Raw genomic sequence first — 23,750 nt, 5'->3', positions numbered from 1 at the left:
GTTAATTTCAAACACATCAACAGCACAAATAAAGATTTTACGGCGAGTTTACCGCGTTTTCTGACTTAACGTTAAATGTATACTCTGGATGTTAACGGAATAAATTGTATGTATTCATGTAATGTAAATGTGTATTCATCTAACGTTAGTATAATACGGGTATTGAGAACATATGCTGTCCGTTTGCATTGTCGTTTAAATCAAGACTTATTTAAAATGTGTATGTAACAATAACCACGTAAAGGAGCCAGCCTGTATTCAATATGCTCTTAAGAGAAAATCATACCAGCGTGGAACCATTGCAATGCACACCATAATAACATAACGTGAAAAAATTATTGATCTGAATACAAGTTCCTTTTGCTTAAATTAAAGTTGTATTTTACATAGAGCAGGTCTTCCTCATGTGGGCCAACATGGTGACCAAATGATCAGAGGCAGCTTTTGCAATTCGAATAATTTTACAGTATCTTGCAGGTTATTAATTAAGGGTACTTCTTGCTCTGCAGTGATGACGTCACTGGTAAGTGCCTCAGCATCTAGTCATAATCATTGACAGTCAGTCAGACTTTGCAGAATACAAAATTGTGTCATTTTAGAAATTCTGTATACAGTTTTATCTATAATATCATCAAACTGTGCTGTTCAACATTAAAAGCTCTGAGAAGTATAACCTGTCTCTCAGCCCTAAGAGATTGTTCATGCTTTGCAGGGGAGCAGCAGTTCCTCCACAACGGAGTATGTAGTTCGAGTTCCTAAGTAAGATTTTATTTATTTATATTATATAATTTCAACTGGAGTGTCTATAGATCCGTGTCAATGAAAGGGATTTACGGTTTATCTGATATCAGTTTATCTGATATGTTACTTTGCCCAACAGAAACACCAGTAAGAAATACAACATAATGGCTTTCAATGCTGGTGATAAAGTCAGTTGTTCCACATGGACACAGGTGAACAGGCATTATATAAGGCCACTACTTTATTCCATATTTTTGTCCCTGTCTTTTTTTCTCACTGCCTGTTGTTTTCTCTCTCTTTTTTAAATTATCTATCTGTCTATATCTATCATGTTTAGGCTCGCATGGAGCGGGACATGAGCAATAGGCGCATATATGGTGAGGAGGAGTCTCAGGAGGGGGCGGCAGGCAGTGAGTTTGGGAAAAAACAGAGAGAGGAATCACGGAGGAAGAAGTATGGCATCGTTACGAAGGAGTTCAAGGTGGAGGACCAACCCTGGATCCTTAAAGTTAACGGCAAGGCAGGAAGAAGGTACATGTTTCTGCTTTTATTCTTTTCGTTTAATTGCCACTTTCTGTTCTGTCACCTTATTCGATGTTGGGGCCCTATAAATTCGGATTTGTGGAATCCAGTAATAAAAATTGAATTTGAATTGAATGTCTGGATGTTGGTAAAATTTGGATTGATAAATCAAAAGGAGGGCTGTAATCTGACCTTCATTAGATGCACAGAGAAACTCAAAAGTTTTTACTACAACCCAACCCAACAAAATAAAAGTTTGTTTTAACTTGAAGATACAGACATATGCATTTTTCTTTATATGAAGTTATATTGTCCAATGAATTGTTTGCATTATTTAGGTATTTCATTTTTTGTTAGGCAATATCATTTTAGGTAACACTTTGCAATGAGGTCTCATTTGTTAATGCATCAACATAACCTTTGTGAATGTTAGTAATACAATGTTTGTCTTCATGATAGTTCACAGTGCATTACTTAATATTAACAGACACAACTTTGGATCTGAAAATTGAGATTCACATGAACTGAGTAAGATTAATAAATCATGTTGAAGTATTGCTTATTCATTGATGGTTCATGTTAACTAATGCTAACAAAAATGAAACCTTATTGTAAAGTGTTACCATTTTTTTAGTGACGTAAGTTGGCCATAGCAGTGTAAAAATCATTTTAAATGTTAAGGAATCTTGCACTGGTTCAGAGACTGTGTGTACTCTGCATCACTTTTACAACATTTCAAATACTTCAGTTCTCGCCATCTCCGAAAAGCCAAGCCAATGCTCATTCTCGTTGTTTTACGAGCTCTGTCGCATTCTCTTTTTCTTCTTGGTACTATATGTACATTTCCTATAAAAAGCAACCTGTCTGGTCTAAAATAAAAATGCTTATTACACGGCTCTGTGAAATACTTGATTCTGATTGGTCAATCGCGCATTCCAGCGGTATGTTATTTCCAGGTAACAACCGCTCATAAGGGTACTACGAGTTATCTTGACCGGTACTTCTTCTATGCTTAACGCTGGCGCCATCTTGTGGCTTAAACAGCCGTGGGTTACAATAAAAGACTTCAAGTCAGGTTTCCTTTATAACGTTTTTAATATAGATATTTTTCTTACACAAACGCATCGATTCGAATCAGAAGGCTCTATTAACACATCAGAGCCGAGTGGAGCACGTTATTTGACGGACAGCTGCATTTTTTTATGGACTTCAAACACAACTACTGCTTGGATTAACGTGAGCCTGGACTTATTAAATGTAACTAGCATATAACTAGTTATAACGTTAGTCTGGACTTTTTAAATATAACCTCCGCTTCGCGTCGGGGTCCTGATCACTCTGTCGGGGTTTATTCTGCGATAACAACAGGCTGGGTGTACATTATCCCTTACTTATTACAGGCTTACCATAGTGAATCAGGGTAAGACAAAAACATGCTTTGAAAGGATTGATGAGGATGTTTTGACATATTTTTTGTAATTAATTTTCAACAAATGGTTTTATTTCATATTAGTGTAATAATAAAAATTAATAATTTCATATTATTAAATATAAGGGATACCACACCTAATTCATTAATTTAAACAATAAATATCTATTATGTATCATTTTGATAGAAAATACTTGTTCAAGTTTCAACTGATTACATTTTAAAAGATTCATTACATTTTTAAAGTATTATGCATTCATTTGATTACCACAAATTCTGAGAATATATTTGTATGAAGGCAACAGTTTTGTTTATTACAATTTTATTAAACCATTAAAATTAAATCTAAAGAGATTTAAATAGAAAACATGACATTTGGGGAAAACATAACACTGAATTTGCGAAGAAATAAATCAGGATTCATATGGCCAAGAGTGATTATATGTTGCACCTCATGTACTTATCTTCCACTCAGATTCAAGGGTCTGAAAAAAGGCGGAGTCACAGAGAATGCTTCCTACTACATCTTCACGCAGTGTGCCGATGGGGCCTTTGAGGCGTTTCCTGTGCATGCCTGGTATAACTTCACACCACAGGCCAAACACCGTACGCTCACAGCTGAGGAGGCAGAGGAAGAGTGGGGCAGGTGAGGGCAGGTTTAGTGGTTGCATTCATGAGAACAACATCTTAAGCCCCGTTTCCATCAAAATTACCCGGAACAATTTGTACCAGGAACTGTTTTACAGGAACTTTTCTCCCCCCCAGACCTGCAACTGTCTGCGTTTCCACCGTGATCAAGTTCCGTGAAGATTAGGCAAATTAGTCCGGTGATGTAGGACTGCGCGCGACTACTCCGCTACGCTGACTACTAAGTCAGTTACGGACAGTAGGCTAATCATTTATGTGTGGTACCGATTGAAAGATTTAGTGGACCGTTTACATGAGACGTTATCTAATCCGATCTGGTGTTTACATTGATGACTTTCAATCGCAATCATTTTGTCACATGCAGTTTGTCTGCCGCATCAAAAATGTCAACGCTGTTTTCTCCAGCAGCTGGAATGTGTTAACTGTAGCCATAGCAACTCTTAACGGCCACCAGGACTAAATACAGTATTAAATAATAAGCTATTTATTTGTGTAAAGTGTAATAATAGCCTAGAAATCTAGACGCACCCTAGCAGCAGCAAATTTGACCGTGAATCTGGAAGACTTGGAGTTAAGCTTTTCTCTGAGAAAAATGAACTTTCCTCTCTTGTTAACATGAGCGCGGCGCGCCGCGGTCACGTCATGTAAGGACGCAAGACTTAAAAGTAATCGGTCAGTTCGTTTACATGGTGAAAAATATAGACTGTAAAAAAATTAATAACGAGTATGGAAGGGATTCAAGCTGTGCTGCTTTTGCTGGTTATGAATAGGTTTACTAAAGAGTTAATTAACAACGACAGAAAAGAGCACTAATATGCAGATTCAGCAGCATATTCAGAAGCTTGTAAAGCTAGATTTAAAATGACAATGTATATTATCAGCTATTACGGACATTATACGTGAGATGGCTGAGACGAACATGTGCCATCAGACAGAGAGCAAGACTGATATTTGCTGAACGTAGACCGAACCTCGCAAAAGACTTTTAAAAAATGCCGGGTGAAATAAAAAGCTAAACCAATCAGCATGTTCAGCGCCCAAGTCCCGCCCTTGAAAGTTCCTGAACTTTGAAAAAGTACTACCTCGCGAGCAGGGCCGTTTGGAGGGGGAAATATTTACCCGGAACTTCCTTTAGACCCTAGTTCCTGCGGTCTAAACACACCAAGTACCACCCAAAGTTCCTGGGCCCTCATTTATCAACAGTGCGTAGAAAAGGTTCTATATTTCGTCGTACGACTGAAATTTAGAATGTGTCTAAGTACAAGAAAATCCGTATTTATCAAACATGCGTACACAGTTCTTACGCACATGAGTAAGCAATCGTTGTTGATAAATCCCACATGTGCGTAAGTGCCATGCTCCGTTCACAGTTCACAGTCATTAGCATTCAGAAACGCCTCCAATGAACCATATATGGTGACAACACATCCCTTTAAAATCACGAGATTTTTTTTTTCCCCTCACCGCAGTTATGGCAAAAAGAGGAACTCCACAAACACAAAATGAGTCAATCATTTTGACGTTGACGACAATAACGTTTAACAACAACAACAAATTTAAAACACAAATTATTATTTGTCTAGCAGAAAACAGAATGAAACACTTTTCTATTTACATAATTAAATTTGTTGTTTATGATGGTGCTTTTATGGCGATGTGGGGGCAGTCTGTGGCTCCAATTCTGTTTGGAAATCTGGCGATAGCATGCAAGCCCCATTTTATTTTGGCTTGTTGAGGATTTCAGTAAGGTTCTATCTATCTATCTATCTATCTATCTATCTATCTATCTATCTATCTATCTATCTATCTATCTATCTATCTATCTATCTATCTATCTATCTATCTATCTATCTATCTATCTATCTATAGATAAAGATATATAGTCATTTTGAACACAATGCGTAATTTATATTATATATATATATATATATATATATAATTTAGTGTCAAATAAATTTAGCATGAATCATTCGAATATACTCCCAGGTTTCTACTGATACAAAGCCATATGTTCCCTTACGAAACAAAAATATATTGCAATATATATAACTTGCATATATAATAATATTATTATATAATATATCATATGATATATTACCATGTAAATTTCACAATATATGGAGACACATGAAATATATTGTCAACTAATATATTGAGAAATATATTGTCAACTAATATATTGAGAATATATTGTCAACTAATATATTGAGAAATATATTTTTGTTGCGTAAGGGTTAATTGCTGAAGTAATCCTTTACATGCTGTTTCATGTGTAGTATCGCTGTTCTACCACTAGATTCTCTGCGTAAGCATGCTCAGAGGTGTGCTTATATTTACACACATTTCTACGTATAAGTACAAGTTGGTAAATCCCACACTTTGCGTGAAACTGTTCTTACGCACTCACTACGCACAGAACTGTGCGTACGCACCCTTGATAAATGAGGGCCCTGGTTCCTGGGTAAAGTTCCTGTGGTGGAAACGGGGCTATAGACAGCAAGTTTGTAGTGATAGTAAATGTGCAAAGCAAAAACATCACATTGTTTATTTTTCCATATAGGAGGAACAAAGTGGTGAACCACTTCAGTATCATGCTCCAGCGACGTCTCCGAGAACAGGAGAGAGGAGACGATGATGAGGAGGAAGGAGAAAAAGGAGGGAAGAAAAAGAAGAAGAAGGGAGGCAGGGGTGGAGACCTGCCGCATACATGACCTCGAGGAGGACTTGGAAATGAGCAGCGATGAGAGTGATGGCAGCAATGGAGAGGGTGAGCAAACGGTCTGAGAGGAAGAGGAATGTCAAATGTAGGGCTCTCCTGAAATAAATGTCATCTTTCAATGCAGATGATGAAGCCAAGTCGAAAGGTAAAAAGGATAAAAGGCCCCAAAGGCAAAGGAAAGAAGAAGAAGAAAAAGGGCAGCGACTTGGAAGGATTTGAGGATAGTGATGACGGCGACTTTGAGGGGTTGGAGGTGGACTACATGTCTGATGAGAGCAGGTGACTCCAGTCCAGGAACAGAAAGATGTGTTTTTATTGAAAATGTTTAAAGAGAAAATTACTTTCACTTTAGACAAACCGATTGTGTTTATATATGTTAACCTTGTGTGTATTTGACAGTATTAGCACAGTAAGACTACTTAGTCCAGTGTTTGACAGGCTTTTTAGTGCACATGTAAACAGTGCATAAGCACGCAAATTAAATGTTTTTAACAGGCAAGGCTTTAATACGCATGCAAATCATGAACTTTCAAGATTGTGAATAACTATGGTGTTCCGTGAGGCGTGAGTATAACTGACACCAGCATTTCAAGTGTGGCTAAACACCCCCTGTAGTGCATATGATTGGATATTTGCTCATATCAGATTGTACAACGGTGCCGAAATAAACTGAGAGAAATGTTTAAAACGGAGAGAAATAGAAATAATTATTTTAATGCAAAACGGAAAAAAAAAACGCAATTCACAAGCGCTTATTGAACCATAAATGCCGTACCGAATGGTTCAATATTATATTGAGAATTGTGGCATCCCTAGTTAATATAGTCTAATCATTATCATCATCATCATCTTCCTTTCTTTGCTCCAGTTCTGAAGAAGAGGAGCCAGAAAAGACCAAGCCCAATAAGGGAGAGGATGTCCCTAAAGGTTGGTGACTCTAAAGGGTTTCCCCCTCTTTTTTCCAGGAATGCACTTTATCTAATGCAGATATTTGGTTTAAGGCAACTCTGTGAAGCCACTAACGGCTTTCTTTCAGGAATTGATGAAATGTCTGAAAGTGAGGAAGAGAGTGAGGAAGAAAACAAAAACGAGGAAGATGCCAAGGAGGAAGAAGAGGAGGAAGATGGAAAGACACCACCAGTGCAGGTGGAAAAGAAGAAAAAGAAAGGTAAAATCAATTTGTTGTTTATTGAAAGCTAAGTGTGCCATGTAAAAATAAAAATAAAATGACTGACTCAATTATCAATTCATACATTAACAAAAAAAGTAAAGTATTTTTAAATGTCAGATGCATTTATAATGTTTAAAAATGTGTAACAGTTTTTGATGACAAATAAATAGACATTCATTAGTGTTTAAGTAATGTCTAAAATTTAAGAAAATGCAATAAATTAATGAATGAATATAATTTCAAATGCAACTTAAAATGCATTTATAGAAGTATTACTAATACGTGGCTTTTCTTAGTGATTTCTTTTTTTTGTGGTGCTCCCTTTCACACCAAGGACAATAACTATAATAATAACCAAATGTGTAAAAACAAGTCCCATAATAATAATAATGAAACAATTTTCTCTCTCTCTCTCTCTCTCTCTCTCTCTCTCTCTCTCTCTCTCTCTCTCTCTCTCTCTCTCTCTCTCTCTCTCTCTCTCTCTCTCTCTCTCTCTCTCTCTCTCTCTCTCAAAACCATCATAATGAATAAGTAATAGGCTAGAAAACAGCAACCAATGAATTGCTCACAGGATTTGCAAAATGTTTGACTATTTTAACATTTTTACTACCTTTCTGGACCTTGAAAGTGTTCATTAAATTGCTGTACATAGAGGGGTCAGAGAGCTCTTAAATAGTGTTCCGAAGATGAACGAAGGTCTCATGGGTTATCCTCATTATTAAATATTTTTTGTAAAAGTCATTGTATATGTTGTTTCAGATAGCAGTGGCGAGTCAGACAGCTCTGAAGACAGTGATATTGAAGGAGAGGCAGCTTCAGCACTGTTCATGGTGGTAATGCCCTACATTTGCGTGTATGTGTGTGTGTTTGAGAAAAAGAAATTGAATGAGAGGGAGAATGTGAGAGAAGTTGTTCTGATGTTATTTCATGTGTATATGGTACAGTGCTCTCGTTATATCCCCTTTAACAGAAGAAGCGCACACCGCCTAAGCGAGGGGGCGGGCGTGGCTCAGCAGGTAGTTCAAAAACAGGAAGTCGACCTGGCACGCCTTCTATCGACAACGCTGCAACTTCAAACACTCTGCGTGCTGCTGCAAGCAAACTGGAACAAGGTACACTCAAGGAAACTCATTTGGTTAAAAATGTATTCACATAGTCTATATAAAATTGTGGAGAAAAGTAAAAAGAATATAGGTACATTATATTATTGTAGTAGAGGAGTGAATCATTGAGATGTAGTTTTTCTAAATAATTTTGTTTTTATTTATTTGGAATAATTTTTCCACCCCAAAATGAAAATTCTTCCTTGTCCACACTAAAACGTTTTCATTTGAAAATGCATATTTTTCTCTCTATTTTGGCCTAGATGCATATGACTTTCTCTCTTCGGATAAAAAAAAAAAAAAAAACATTTATCCACTGGGATGGGTGAAGGGAAAGGGGTAAGGGATCAATTTGCAGATGGAATGGGCTTTATTTAATAAAATAAAACAAGATAAACAAAAAAAACCAGAGGGGAAAAAACTTGACTAGACTTGGCTTGACTTGAGAAGCAGGAAAACAGGAGGAATGGTCCAGCCCAACGATCCAGCCCAGGGGTCCGTTCTTCGTACCTTGCTTAATACATCAGAGATGATTTGACAGATCCCAGATCTTCTAATCGTGATAACTGATCTCTGGCTAACTTGGTTTTTGAAACGAATTTGCAGATTGGATTAAACTATCTGGTTTAAAGGGGTACTTCAGCGCTGGGAAGATGAATCTGTATTTAAACTGGGTCATTAATGTAGTAGAAATGTGAAATTATTTTTGAATTTGGTGCCTTCTAGACTGAGAAAAGACAGAAAATGTATTTTTGTCTCATGGGTATAAAAGACTACAATTCCCAGAATGCTTCGCTGCCCTGTGAGGCCATTCCCAAAGCCACCACTACTGGATTACAGTGACAGAAAGTACAATTAAATGTAGTGTGTTCAATATAACGATCGAGTTGCCGCGTGAGTCTCACAGCACTAACTCTAACTCTACTAAGATTAGGAGTCAGATTAAATTTAACGTCATAAATGAGCTGATGAGCTCTCGTGATGAGAGCTGAGGTAATCGCGACCACATTCGCGGCAAACATTCACATCGCCTTTTCAGGTCATGCCTTTTGAAGCTTACTTTCATATAAATTAATTTGAGAAGTTAAAACACTTACATTGCTCAGCATCCGTTTAAATTAATGCCTGTAGCTGAGCTGTGCTGTGTGATCTCCCATTCCCCATGCGCGAGTTGAAAACATGCGGAAATGGCTCCCTCTGCTGGCTGTAGTCTTTAGCCTCTGGGCAAACATTCCAAAGATGACGCAAATATCGTCAATTTGCGTCACGAGAGGAAATTTTCCAGAAATAAAATGCATAAATCTCTCTTCTCAGGGGGATATAAGATGGGGGAGCACGATCATTTGAATATACTCCAGTGTTTCTACTGATACAAAGCCATAAGTTATCTGAAATTACTGCGGATTCTTGTGTTCCCGATACTGGAAACTACAATCAGCAATGCAACGATTGGCTGGCGTCAAGACAATGTAATAACATCATATAATTAAAAAAAGCCGCTTGACAAAAAATAAACAAAAAGAACAGCCAAAAATTTCTGGACCCTTTAAAATAAATTAAATGTGCACTGTTTTGATGAACATGATTCCCAATTATTTATATTCACGATTTTATAGTATTTGTACACCCTTTACATTTTTATTTAAATGTTGTATTTAAATGTTTTATTCAATTTGAAGCAGATTTGTTACGTGACAGTATTACAGTTTCTTAATGATCAAGATCAAATTATCTGCATCAAGCCACTCCCATAATAGCCATCATCACTCAAATTAATGCACAACGTAGATTAAAGCTTGGAACATATTCTGCAAGAACAAAGAAATCTGTTCGTTTTCTTGAGGTGGCAAGAACAAGAGCAAAGTTCGTTCTGGCCAGTACATTCCATACTTCATGAGAAAAGCAGGTGTCGAAAAACTCAGTCACCACATTAACCCCACCCACTTTAAATGTTTGACCAATCACACAATAGTTCTTGGACACTTGCAAGAAAAAACTTCTGCTCAGATCGATGTGTCAAGAACCAGCTGCGAGAACTCCCAATCCAGGGCTGCGTCATATTGTGAATAACGTCATTTTTTTCTTGCAGCTCTGGGAGCGAGAACTTTTTTTCTCGGCTCTTGCGGAATATGTTGTCTCCTTAATTGCACAACGCTACATACTAGAGGTCGATGGATATATCAGTTGGCCGATATATCGGGCTAATATTTGTCATTTTTTAAAATAAATCCGCGTCTCTCCACCCCACGCACAGAGGGAAATTCTCTGACTCCGATACAGGCATAATAAAACAGAACTTACAACACTGGGGCTAATATGTTAAAGGGATACTCCACTGCTTTTTCATATTAAACTGTTATTCCCTTAACTAAAACGAGTTGACACATACCTCTCTCGTCTCAGTGCGTGCACTTAATCGCTCTGACGATCTGATAGCTCAGGGTTTTTCCTGCATTGAAAAATTAAACACATTTTTGACCTTATTTGATCAGTTATGATTTATGAGTGACAAATTACTACTGCGCGTGTGATAGAGTGCATGTTAACTGAGTGATAGAGATCCCCACCCCTCCCTGCGCGTGCACTCTGTCTTCAAAATAAGCACCGTCTTAGCTCTAGATTTGAAGTATTGCCACAAGATGCAATCTAATTGAGCAGGTTTAAGGTAACGGACCTGTTGCTATGACAGCAAGTCCAGGATGAGCGTCGAAGAACCAAACAATCCGAGATCAAGCCAAATCGTCAACAATCAAATCCAGCTAACTGAGTTAAGGCGGGCGTACACTGTGCGAATTCGGACACTCGGAAGGTCGTGAGATATTGCAGACGCTACGAGTCATTTAATTTGATCATCGCATCAAATCAGCTGGTACACGGCACGACTGTTTGCACCGCGAGCCGGCCGTGATCACACGAGTTTTCATGTAACACAGACACCGGAGCTTGTAATGTTGCTGCTATAGCTTCAGATACAAAAAATAAAGAAAAAAGGTGTGAAAATGATTTGTTGAAAAGCAGAGAAAAGCCATTCCTTTTAACCGAAACAACCAGACGGAGAGAGAAGAGTGCACGTGAGAGAGAGAAAGTGTGTGTGTGTGTGTGTGTGAACGCAGTATGTGGCAGCCACTGAGCTAATAATAGTCATATAGCTTGAGCGTATGTGACGTGCTTGTGCATGATTTGGCAATAGGGGACAGCCATATGCTGGTAAGAATCGGGCCGACTCCCTGAACTTTTTAAACATGTTTAAAAATTATCGTAAGGTCGGGAGGTGCTCTTAACGTGCTCGTCTCGTATTTCCTCTCACACGGTGCGAGCTGCGACCATACGAGCATCCACGATGTCCACGCGATTTCTCCCGAGAAAAAAAAATCGTCTGCGAGTTCGTACGACAGCAAAAATCGCACCGTGTACGCCCGCCTTTAGTGACGTACAAAGAAAAGGACTGCAAACAAAAGGAGAATAAATAGGGAGCACAAAAAAGAGGGTAACGAGGGAAGACAGGTTGGGCAAGTTAACTAATAATCAGGAAACAAGGTGGGCGGGGGTTAGAAAATAACCGAGAGCACATGGCACAAAGAAACATGACAGCCATGTGCTCTAACCAAACGTGATATGAACATGCAGCTAATGAGAACTCAACACAAAACATGACAACATGAAACCAAAGACAGAAGAGTGTGCAGCTGAACAAACTCGAAACTGCATGCTCATCCCATGCGCTCACAATAAAAGACAAACACTCGGAGCATGAATGTCCAAATCCCAACACAAAACTGAAACCAGACTAGACTGAAGTGCCAGGATCTGAACACCATACTCCGAACACAAAACAACTCTTGAGAACAGGACACAAGAAAAACAATACCAGGGCTCTGTCACAAAACCAAGAGTAAACTAGACCGAAGTGACAGAATCCTGACATCCATATAAAACAAATGCACAGAACCTCCGACGTGAGCATGACGGTAATTAATCAGTCTTCTGAAGTGAAATGATAGGTGTGTTTGAGGAAAAATACTAATATTTTAATCTTTTTTTTCTTTTTAAACTATAAACCAGGGTACCTAAAATTCGGCCCTGGAGGGCCACTGTCCTGCAGAGTTTAGCTCCAACCCTGATCAAACACACCTTCCTGTGATTTTTCTAGTGATCCTTAATACCTTTTTGATCAAGTTCGGAGGATTTGGAGCTAAACTCTGCAGGACCGCGGCTTGAACTGAACTCCAGAACTGAGTTTGAGGAATCCTGCTATAAACCATCGCTTCTGGCCAATTGTCATGTTTGCACTGTGAACTCATGTTGTAAGACATGACATAAGCATGTTGTAAATCTCACACGAAAAGTGTCATGGAAGCACAGGACTATCATACTTGAGTCAGATTTTTGTTTTATCTGACAACAGAAATTCAAATACATCTCGGATGAGTATTCCATTAACGCATTAATAAGCCATAGTGTTATTATTGACTGGCTAGTATAGTCTTATTTCATCTAGTCTGTTTCTCTTCACTTCTAAGGATAGGCAAAGTTTGTACTTAATGTTTATGTCCTTCTGTCTCAGGCAAGCGGCAGACGACTGTACCGAGCGCAGAGACTCCAGCGGCAAAGAGATTAAAGATGGAGCCCAGCCCTCAGAGCTCTTCAGGAAAGAGCACACCCCAACCAGCATCAGGGAAATCCACCCCCAGCTCCAGGTATTTTTCCTCTACTCAAAAAATATCAAATGTTCCGTATGTCCAAGTAAAATGGCTTCTCAATCAAGAGAAAATATAGGGTGGGGCATGATTTTGTCCATTGGAAATTGATTGGATCACTTTATGGTTGTGGTTTGCTATTGCTGTGATTTCATGTGAGTGACAGGTTGTCCAGCCCTCGTGCGTAACACTTTATCAGAGATGTTGCTGCAAGAGAGACGTTATGAGAGGATGTTATTTTAACTCTTTCCCCGCCAGCGTTTAAAAAAAAAGTTGCCAGCCATCGCCAGGGTTTTTGACAATTTTCACCAAAATTTAATAGCCCATAGAATATTTTGTTTAATGAATATCTGAGCATGCAATATATCAAAATAAAGAGCTGACCCTCTTCTTTTAAACAAAAAAAATCATTTTATCTAGCTTCATGCATTCCTTTTTTTATCAACACTTGAATATGGGTAGGTTTCATAAAAAACATTTTGAACAAAAAGCTGAGAAAATCTAATTTTTGTGAAAGACTGTTTCCAGATCAGATTCAGAGCGATGATCAAACACAGATGGAGTAGATCGAGTCCATCAACACCCCTAATGCTTACACAGTCCTGTAGCTCATCCTGGGTCCACATTTCATTCAGTAACATTAGGCAGTTTTGATTCATATGCTGTTTAATGAGGATGATCACGTTATTTTTAATATGCATATGATTACATGCGATCGCTCGTTTCACTGCTTCTTACTCGCGTGTGTTTTGATTGGGAGATTCAGGACTCATTCAGAAGATGTGCAATAGCGCCCCCTAGCGCCCGACAGTGAAAACACGGAAACCCGGAAAATTCCGTTATTGGCCTGTAGGGATGGGACGAAATATCGTTTGACGAAATATCGCGATACAAAACGTGACGAAACGTATCGAGGTCGAAAAAAATGGATCGCGAAATAAAGATATATGGCACTGCTGCATGATTAGCGTAGTATATAAATAATTTAGTGTATTGTATGTATGTGTGTGTGTGTGTGTGTGTGTGTGTGTGTGTGTGTGTGTGGGGCAGACATGACAAAACGCAGCGCGCATTTTCTGTTTGATCTGAGGCATAGTCCGTAGTTGGAAAAAGTGAGAGCTGTCAGACAAAGGATGGCAGCAAACATTAATAGGGAAAGAAAAGGGTTGACATTAGCATTAATATTCTAAACCAAAAATGCAGTTATTGCCTACATAAGCTACCATATTTTCTGTTTAACTTTTATAAGACTCCAGAAAGAAAAGTGCGTTTTTTCACTGAGCACATTCTCTGCAGTCTGAGCGCGATGCACTGCAGCTCACTCTCGCTCATGTCTGAGGTAAATCATTAACACCATAACCCCTTACAGAACACGTGTTTTATTGAGCTAAATACATTACAATCGGATAAAACGAATGCACAGGTTACTTTCCTGAACAAGCGCGCTTCCGAGTCGTCCGTGTTCTTCACACTGTCCACGTGAATAGCGGACCAGTTCGGCGGCGCGCACACGCAAAATACCTGCAGTTCAACAGGGAATGCGGATCTCTTAAAGGGGCCACACTATATTCCTACTCGTGTAATATGGACCTCCTCCTGGTATGGTGTGGTTCTGGTTCGCTCACTGGTACACATTAACAATTTTTCATACGAACTTTACCCTGTTCTGAATTAAACTGCCAGTGTAAAAACTCCCTTTATATTGTTAAAATGAGAGAAATCACTACTTTCTCATTATTTTTAAGTTTAGGCTTAAGAGACATGAACAATTTCTTAGATAAACATATATATGACCTTTGATATGTCTAGTCTTCATGCTGTATTGATTATTATTGAATAAGTATGGTTTCACTAATAATAAATGTACATTTGCATAAAGCATGCATATTTGTCCATACCTATGTTGATTAGAGTATTAAAAACTTAATTTAAGATACATTTACAATTGATAAAAAGGTGCGATTAAATTGCGATTAATCACGAGTTAACTCATGACAATCATGCAGTTAATCGCGATTCAATATTTTAATCGATTGACATTCCTACAGTGCCCTCCACAATTATTGGCACCCCTGTTTAAGATGAGGTCGCAGACTTCTAAAAATTCTCCTTTTTTTTTAAACAACATAGAACCAAAATGCAAAAAAAGAGGAAAATCCTACCTTTCGTTTAAGTACATTACTTAGGTGGTACAAAAAAATCACAGATTTGGAAAAAAATAAAAAATATTTTGATATCGTATCGTAACCCAGGTATATCGAGGTGTATCGTATCGTGAGTTTAAGTGTATCGTCCCATCCCTATTGGCCTGGAAGCGTTTTCTCACAAATAACGGAAATTTCCGTGTTTGGCGGGGAAAGAGTTAATGAAAGACTCTGAGGGCACGTGAATTTGATTTCATGGTAAATTTTAAACATTCCCAGATTGAGACAATCTTCAGCTCCTTTTTTCCCCCAGCTCTGGATCCCATCTTTTCTCCATTCTCCAGCTGTGTCCATTTCCTCTATTCCCTGAAAACTGCACCCAGTTACACTTCCATTAAAGCATAAAGTGCTGTACTAACTGTATGTCACTGTGTGTATTACACACTAAATCTCAACACATTACAGTTCATGATATCCGTTTTCCCTCTCCAAATTGTAGACAAGTTCCGCCATGTTCACAAACCATATTATGTCTTATTTCTTTCAACAAGCATAAATCCATTCTTTCATCTCCTCTAGTGATGTGCAGCTGACAGAGGATGCCGTGCGCAGGTATCTCATCAGGAAGCCCATGACCACTAAAGATCTGCTGAAGAAGTTCCAGACTAAACGCACAGGCCTCAGCAGCGAGCAGACAGTCAACGTGCTCGCCCAGATCTTGAAGAGGCTTAACCCAGAGAGGAAGAACATCAATGACAAGATGCACTTCTACCTAACTGAGTAAACCCAACTGAGGAGCGATTGAAACACTGAGCAGCCATCACCAGCAGCCTCTCCTTTTAGAATACAGCTCATTTAGTTCAAGACCTACTTGGTCTGAAACTTCCTGATTTTCTTGCTGTCGTTTTGCTTTTAACCATCCAGCATTTATAAACAGCAATTCTTAAAATGCTGTTCATTGAGTTACAGATGAGAGCCCTGGAGGTGCAAAGAGTAAAATGACAAAGAAAATGTGAGGAGTATGTTTTTGTTTATTATAACGGATATTGAAAAGATGTGTTTGAAAATTTCACATGCCTCCAAAATTTACTATCAGAGAAACACTGGGTAACATCATTCTTTCAAGATTCTTTTCAAGAAAACTGATGAACTTTGAGAGGGACTTTACCCAGAGAATGCAGCCGCATTTGTGGCTTTTATTACACAGTAATATCTTGTTTAATTTTTTTTTTTTTTTTTTTTTTTTAACTGGTTTAAGAGCATTGCACTGTTTAAAAGCTGTAAATGTTACAATTTTTGCAGGAATTTTTCTCCTTGGTAGTACATTAAATTTGTTTAGAATGAATACCAGTGTTTGTGCTCATTTGTTTTAAATGTATTATTTTATGTAATAGTATTTTTTTTTTTTTTTTAAGAAAGCCACAATAGACATTCTAAATGGAAGCAGATGCAGTTCTAGTGACTGTCCTCACCTTTTTTTACATTATAAATGGCATAAATCAAAAATTCACCCCTTCATAAATCCTCTAGGTATTTAAAAAACATTTCAGTGAGGTGAATGTCATCAAGTATGGCTACCTGTTATTTCCACAGCTTCTTTGTTGTTATTCCATGACAAATGCATCTGATAGATGCATTTTTATAGCCACGTGAGGGTATCTGAAAGCTGAACAATGTATCGACATCTAAACAAGTGAGCCACCATGTTTCTAAGACTGGTGCTATGGTCAGTCCAGTGTCGATTCCTTTACACAGGCAGGTTTCGACAGATCACAGAGATGCGGCGATGGCGTGGAACCTTCTGTCCTGAGAAAAAGGACTCTTCATCTTTTAGGATTTCATGGGTGAATTTAAAACGGGCATCATCCCTGTTGATATAAACAAATAGAAACTTTTTTAATAGATGTTCACATTCTGTGCTAAGCGAAATACATTTTATTAATTCTATAGTTGCCAATTATGTGAATAACAAAAAAATAAAATTAAATACGTTGGGTACCTACCTCAATATATAAAGTGAGCGCCGACTCAGAAGCAAGTCCACCCAATCTGTGGAATTATTTTCTGGGACCAGACGCATAATACTATCGGACAACAGGCTCAGCCCTGCAATAGTGCTTCCACAGAACTGACAAGAGAAAGCAACGTTCATGGAGAACAGAAATTTACAAATAACTACTAACTGTGGAGACCAATAATGTACAAATAACTAAGAGGCAGACCTTTACGCTGTCAATATGGGGTTTGATATAGCCCTCTTTGTCCAGGTCCAGAACATGAATTGGTCCAAGCAGTGGACTTCCTTCAGGAAATGCAACTCCTCTCACCCGGTTAAAGATGCTTTCACATATAACTCCCCACTGCAGCCGTTCTGTTTCTCTGTAGCCATGGATAGCCTGAAAGGAAAAGAGATTGATGTGAGGCAAATAACCTGATGTCCCTATGTCTGACGAGAGGGAGAGAGCATAGTAAGAGCATTTAAAATGTACCAAGAAATTTTGAAGCCAAACAGCAGAAATATTAGCACAAAAAAGTACTAGTAGTATGTTTGCAACATTATTTGGTTTTAACACAACATATAGAGTTGTATTTAATAAATAGGTAGATTTTAATTCAAACGTGTTCAACAGTCAAGGCATTTAAATTAATTTTAGTGTTTAAGATTTTAATTGGAATTATTTAAATTCAACTAATTAAACTACATCACATGAAACACCCTTAATACACACGCACACAAAAAAATCCCTACTTTATTTATTATGCTATATTTTGTTTTTGTTTAAATGATTTGGACTTCCAGTGACAGAAACGATTGTTTCCAAGCAGGTTTCCCAAACACTTCTCTCTCTTATGTTCTTCAAAGTTGCAAGATAGCCCCCTGATTAGCATTTCTGATTGGCCAACGCGCTCTGTTCGTTCGCGCTCAAATTCTTAACAGCTTTTACTACACATTACTTTTTTATACAGTTTATCATTTCAACGTTTTCAAGAAAGTTTTGGTTTCACTTGAAAATTACAGGTAGGTTTTAACTGAAGAAGCATTACCCATTGCCTACTACTATAAACGTTGAGTAGAACTCATAAACAACGGTTACAATACGAGCATGTTTTGGTATAAAATGACATTGGATAGCAGTAAACGTTATTAGCTAGATACAGGTGTTACTTACATCGTCCCAGTGGTCAAATTCATATCGTTTTTTTCTAAGACCTGGCTCTACTTCTTTAAAAATGGCATTCTCCTCTTCCTCGCTGATGAAGTTCTGTCTTACTTCAACTTGTTCACGGACTGCGGACAGAATTTCCTGAGACGAACCACACAACCATTTACTCTCGGACCCTTTTCGAAGTGCCCCGTTATACGATGAAAACCTATACAAAAGCAGGCGTTGGAAAGATTTCCTCTGTACTTGTTTCACTACTGTAATTAGCAGTGTCATACTGTCGAGGACATATGATGACGCCTTAAAACACAATATTCAGCGTACCAATGTCTCTACTGTAAATGACAAGGCGCCATTTTGAATTCGCTACGAACTCTGGGATTTGAAGTGTTTGATTCAGTAGTATTATTGCAAGTTGTGCGAAGCGACAAAATACAAGTTTAGGAGAAATTGTGTGCAATCAGCAATTGTAATCCAGTAAAAATACAAATTTAACAACAAGTTAGACAACAATTTTTTACATTAATTTTAGTTTTATAAAGCAGTATTTCATAAATTTTAGAACCATGTAATTATGCATTTTGCAAATGGAGCTGCATCATACAGACCTAAAAGAGCTTTATTTGATCAATGCCGTTTTCATTGAATTGAGACAACATGATACTAGATTATTTCTAATTGCAATACCGCTTTTCAACAATAGGGAGCACCATATGACTGTTGCTAGCTGTGATCTCTAGAAGAAAAACCCGTATTTTTATTTTTAGTTTATTTTTATTTATTTTTTAAATTGATGCCAAGGTATGGAAATATAAGTACATAGCAAAATATAAAAATAGGCTACATCAAAGCAAAGCACCAATTATAAATACACAAACGTTAGCAAAATAAGTAATATATATATATATATATATATATATATATATATATATATATATATATATATATATATATATATATATATATATATATATATATATATATATATATATATATATATATATATGATTTTGTTCCCTGTCAAGTTCCCTGTCTTAAAAAGAGCTTTAGAATTATTAGAAGATGAAATTTGGATGCACTGTTGGAACACTTTTCTAAAAATAAAAAATAAAACATTTTAATAATGGACTTTTACAAGTGATTTTGCTGCAGTGAACATTACATTTTGCAAGGAGGTAAGGATTACTCTAACCTTGTTAGTTATTATTCAAAGGCAGATTCCATACTTTTTTGTTTTATCAAACTTATCCCAATATATCAATACATGGATTTTTTTTTCAAACTCCTTTTGAAAAAGAGACCTACTTCTAAAGTTACGCGAGGAAGGGAAACCCCTGTATTTCTGTATTATATTCATGTATATTTTACCCATCTCTCCCTTTTTCCCCCTCTACTTATATCTCACATTTTAAAGTTATCAGATACAGATACTTGTGCCCTCCCCCTGCTGGCAATTCAATTTGAATGTGGAACGTATTGTTATCCAAAAGTGACAATGCAATCCAAGGCTGTGTTTCCCAAAAGCATCGTAAGCCTAAGTTGATCGTATAACAATTGCCACCAGTGGTCTCTACATTTAACTTAGGCTTACAATGCTTTTGGTAAACACAGCCCTGATCAATTTCTAACATGCTTTTTCAGGTTCTTATGTCACTGTTAATTTTGTCTTTGTAGAATGTTGTGCATGAGACATCTTATTGACTCTCTCTCTCTCTCTCTCTCTCTCTCTCTCTCTCTCTCTCTCTCTCTCTCTCTCTCTCTCTCTCTCTCTCTCTCTCTCTCTCTCTCTCTCTGTCTTTTTATTTTGCGTGCGTGTGTGTGTGTGTGTGTGTGTGTGTGTGTGTGTGTGTGTGTGTGTGTGTGTGTGTGTTGTAACTATAATTTATTCTGAAGCAATTTTCTCACCAGTGTTCAATCAGCTTTGACATATTTAAATCTGCATATTTGTGATTTTTATTTTATTTTTTATTTTATTTTTTTATTGAATCATTTCAAATTTGTGATATTTTTACCTTTTATAAAGGACATTTCCTAGCCTGGCGTGGTCATACTCAATTCTAGTCATAATATGAACTGCCCAAACTAAAAAATTTGTGGGCGTTCGGCTGGCATCCAGGCTAGACATTTCCCCCCTTATCTTATTAAATATAGGCTATGCTTCAGGTTTAATTTTATATTGTTAAATTTGACCAGTACATTAAATTAAATTAAGATGCTATAAGGGCTATAATTTTAACAATAAAATTAAAGCTACACTGTGTAACTTTTTTAGTTTATTCTTAGCTAAAATCACTTAGTTCTTTCAAAAATATATGTGCTCATTAATGTATATTTACTTCTTTCAAGTAATAATGCATTCTCGTAATTTTATAATATACCATTGAAAATACATACGTGTTGAGGGTTCGGATGGCGGTTGCCATGTTGCTCCTCCATCTTGAAAGTACATTTGCCAAAGAGGGACATACCCGTAAATTCAAGCTTCGCTTTTCGCGTTTTTACACTCGATGGCACCGTGTCGAATGTGAAGAGGAGGATTGCTTGAGGCTGCTATATGATGATGGAGGATCACTCTTGAGCCCCTTTCACACTGCACGTCGGACCCGCAATATTCCCGGAACATTGCCGGGTCGCCTTCTGTGTGAAAGCAACCACGTCCCGGAATTGATTACCGAATTCGACTCGGGTCGGGGACCTAGTAACATTGCGGAATATGGAACAGAGTCGCCAAGGAAGCGGAAAAGAGAATTAAAACGGCAACGCGACAGGCAAATCAACAAGACAAAAGTAAATATTGGAGTGGCCTTTCCTAGATGGAAAGAGCTCATGAGGAGCAACGATTTTAAAAAGAACGCCGACATTTCCTGCTTTCTTCTCGATAATATTAATTCAGCCTATTTGTGTATATTGGAAGTTTTATTGTTACTTGGCTAATTATATCATGGTGTGCTGCGCATAACACTAGAACGACGTCTAGGATAGTTTTCCTCGCGTCAATGATGAAAAAGTATTGTTTACCTTATAACATAAATCCGTGTTCTATGACGGATAACATGAGATTAATATTTTAATTGCATTATAATTTGTTTGCCTTACGCTAGTGGTGTTGTACAATATACAGAACAATAAAAGTTACTTTACTAAGAGCTTGCATTCGTCTGGTAACCTGATAGCTGATGTTAGCAATGAACTGGTTATTATTCAGTTCTATTATTCATTTTACATAGATTAATTTGATCATAGATCATTTGGTAAATTAAATAACTGCAAATTATAATAGTTTTCAAAAATTACCTCATCACTTGAGTTGACGCAACACTCACCGAAGAGGTCGAACTGAAAGCCTTGACTAAATCGGCCACCGTAGGAGTTGAAACGAAATCGAAATTGAGAGGAGCAAAAACTATTATTCGCTGGATGGTCATATACCTTTTCACCACTAGATGGGAGAAAATATCACACAGTGTAGCTTTAAATAATTTACACTGAAAAATTACAACTGCATAAAAAAATGTTTTAAGATTTGTAGTTTTGAATAGACAAAAAAGAAATGTTGGAAAGTATGTTTAAACATGAAACTAAACCTCCAGTAGGTGGCAGCAGGTGGCCGTCTTAATGAGTCAGCCATTGAGTCGTTCATTCAAACACTGAATCGGTCAGTAACACACTTGTTGCTGTGAGACGCGTTATGGTTCTGCTGTGAGTGAACGATTTTCGCTGCTGAAATCGAAACAAAACCACTCAATTTTGCATCTAAAATGTAAGTGACTTTAAGTGAATGTAAATGTAAGTGAATGTTAATTAATTGTTTATGAAACTGTCATATGAAAGCAGTCATTTTCAGTCGTGATAGTATTCAGGAAACAGCTTAAACGCTCTAGTGTTGTAATTTCTCCTCGAGAGGCTGCACGAGCGTCAGCGCAACCTTGTTATCGTCAGTTCATCATATATTATTATCCACCACTATCGATCGCCATTTACACTAAATTAATCCACAATCATTCGTGCATTTTGGTGATTTGCTAGTTATTTTTTGTTTTCAGGCTCTTGTCCGTCGGGCAAGTAAAAACATTTTTCACTTGTCCCACACACACACACACACACACACACACACACACACACACACCACATTGACTGGTTTCTCTCATCAATTAGTCTGCAAGACTGTAATGATGGTAATTAATTGTAATTGTAATGGTCAGGCAGTGCTGTTTGTGGCAGTAAGAGGGCATTAAACAGTCTGTAAGCAAGTGAGATTTACAGGCAGTAAGACGTTGAGTGCTGATACATGGCTCTGTGAAAATGTGCAGTATATCCAAGCTGTATCCACTACAGCAAAGATTATACGATTGTAAAGCCAGTAATAACTTAAAGTATATGCCTCATAGAATAGTTTGTTTTTCTGGAGCAAGTATGTACTGCTTACATAAGTTGTGATATTTTATACATAAAGAGAATTCCAGAATTCAAATCACTTTTAGAGGCACTTTTTTTTTTTTTTGGTAGCTCATGATTTATATTAGGGGGAAAAAAGTAAAAGCTTGTCTGAAAAAAATGGTGGACGGCAAGAGTTCTACGGTAGTATTAGTTGAGTAACATTTTTAAGTTGGGGCTTAGAGAAGGAGAATTCTTAGAGAAGGAGTCAGTTCTCAAGGAGAAATGAACTTTTTACATACATACACACGCAGACAAACACAGCAACATAATTATCTTACTTCCTGAGAGGGCTGTCTGGCTACTCTCCAAGCCTGTCCTCCTGCAAGAGCCTTCTCTCAAAGGGCTTCATGACTGACAGCAGCCGATCTAAAGAACACAGGAAACCATTTAAGCCTCCAAAATTCAGAGAGCGTGTCAAGTGACTTCATATTGCTCAAATGATTGTAATGGAAATTTAGAGTTATAAATAATGAGTTTGATTTCCTGCTCGAGAGGTACAAGGGTAACACAAAATAATTTTTGTTGTTGTTGAAGAATGTTAACCAAATAGCCAATTTGTGTGGACAAAAAACACTGAGACATTTCTCAAAATATGTTATGTTCCACAGAAGAATTAGAAGATGAGCTAATTATGTTATTAATATTCATTTTTAGGTGCAACATCACCTTATTGGGAATCACTGATGTATTAAACATGTCTGGATTTGAGTGGAAAAAAGACACTGAGCTTGGGAATCGAGTGATGCAAGTAGAGCACAAATAAAGGTATTGTGATGACTTCAGTTCTGTCCTTTTGTAAATATGCTGGCCTACTTAAAGATGTTTGGAGCAGTTTGATTCAATTTTCAAGTGCTGTAAGCAGATCAACACAGAAATTCCAAATGTTGCTATTACTGGCATTTTTTATGGTTTTACTATTTAATTTTTACAATATGAACTGCACAATAGTTCCTTACAGATTGTCAAACATTATGT

The 23,750-nt window shown here is 37.4% G+C and overlaps 2 protein-coding genes across 2 annotated transcripts; one reads left to right on the top strand and one right to left on the bottom strand.

Moving 5' to 3' along the window:
* Positions 1 to 459: 459 nt before the first annotated feature.
* gtf2f1 (general transcription factor IIF, polypeptide 1) lies at positions 460 to 16,519 on the top strand. The gene is given in 15 exon segments (XM_067417528.1): positions 460 to 523; positions 713 to 759; positions 881 to 953; positions 1,079 to 1,272; positions 3,168 to 3,338; positions 5,901 to 6,039; positions 6,041 to 6,107; positions 6,184 to 6,215; positions 6,217 to 6,338; positions 6,928 to 6,986; positions 7,096 to 7,227; positions 7,990 to 8,060; positions 8,201 to 8,342; positions 12,898 to 13,030; positions 15,754 to 16,519. Coding segments are annotated over 15 exon segments (1,599 nt in total). The 5' UTR covers positions 460 to 511; the 3' UTR covers positions 15,959 to 16,519.
* alkbh7 (alkB homolog 7) lies at positions 16,188 to 18,700 on the bottom strand. The gene is made up of 4 exons (XM_067417539.1): positions 18,345 to 18,700; positions 17,397 to 17,570; positions 17,178 to 17,302; positions 16,188 to 17,042 (listed from the first exon to the last, which is right to left on the bottom strand). Exons 1-4 carry the CDS (start codon positions 18,612 to 18,614, stop codon positions 16,922 to 16,924), a joined length of 690 nt encoding a protein of 229 aa, XP_067273640.1. The 5' UTR covers positions 18,615 to 18,700; the 3' UTR covers positions 16,188 to 16,921.
* Between the last annotated feature and the right edge of the window lie 5,050 nt (positions 18,701 to 23,750).

The sequence above is a fragment of the Pseudorasbora parva genome, chromosome 2, assembly GCF_024679245.1.
Source record: "Pseudorasbora parva isolate DD20220531a chromosome 2, ASM2467924v1, whole genome shotgun sequence".
Taxonomy (NCBI): domain Eukaryota; kingdom Metazoa; phylum Chordata; class Actinopteri; order Cypriniformes; family Gobionidae; genus Pseudorasbora; species Pseudorasbora parva.
This window is presented reverse-complemented; position numbering and strand designations above follow the sequence as displayed.

What these genes read in the sequence shown, in the direction of transcription:
- alkbh7 (XM_067417539.1), bottom strand. Translation starts at nt 18,614, where the DNA reads ATGACACTGCTAATTACAGTAGTGAAACAAGTACAGAGGAAATCTTTC. An exon ending in AATTTGACCACTGGGACGAT is followed by an intron (nt 17,571 to 18,344) that starts GTAAGTAACACC and finishes TTTTCCTTTCAG; the next exon opens with GCTATCCATGGCTACAGAGA. An exon ending in CGCTCACTTTATATATTGAG is followed by an intron (nt 17,043 to 17,177) that starts GTAGGTACCCAA and finishes TTATATCAACAG; the next exon opens with GGATGATGCCCGTTTTAAAT.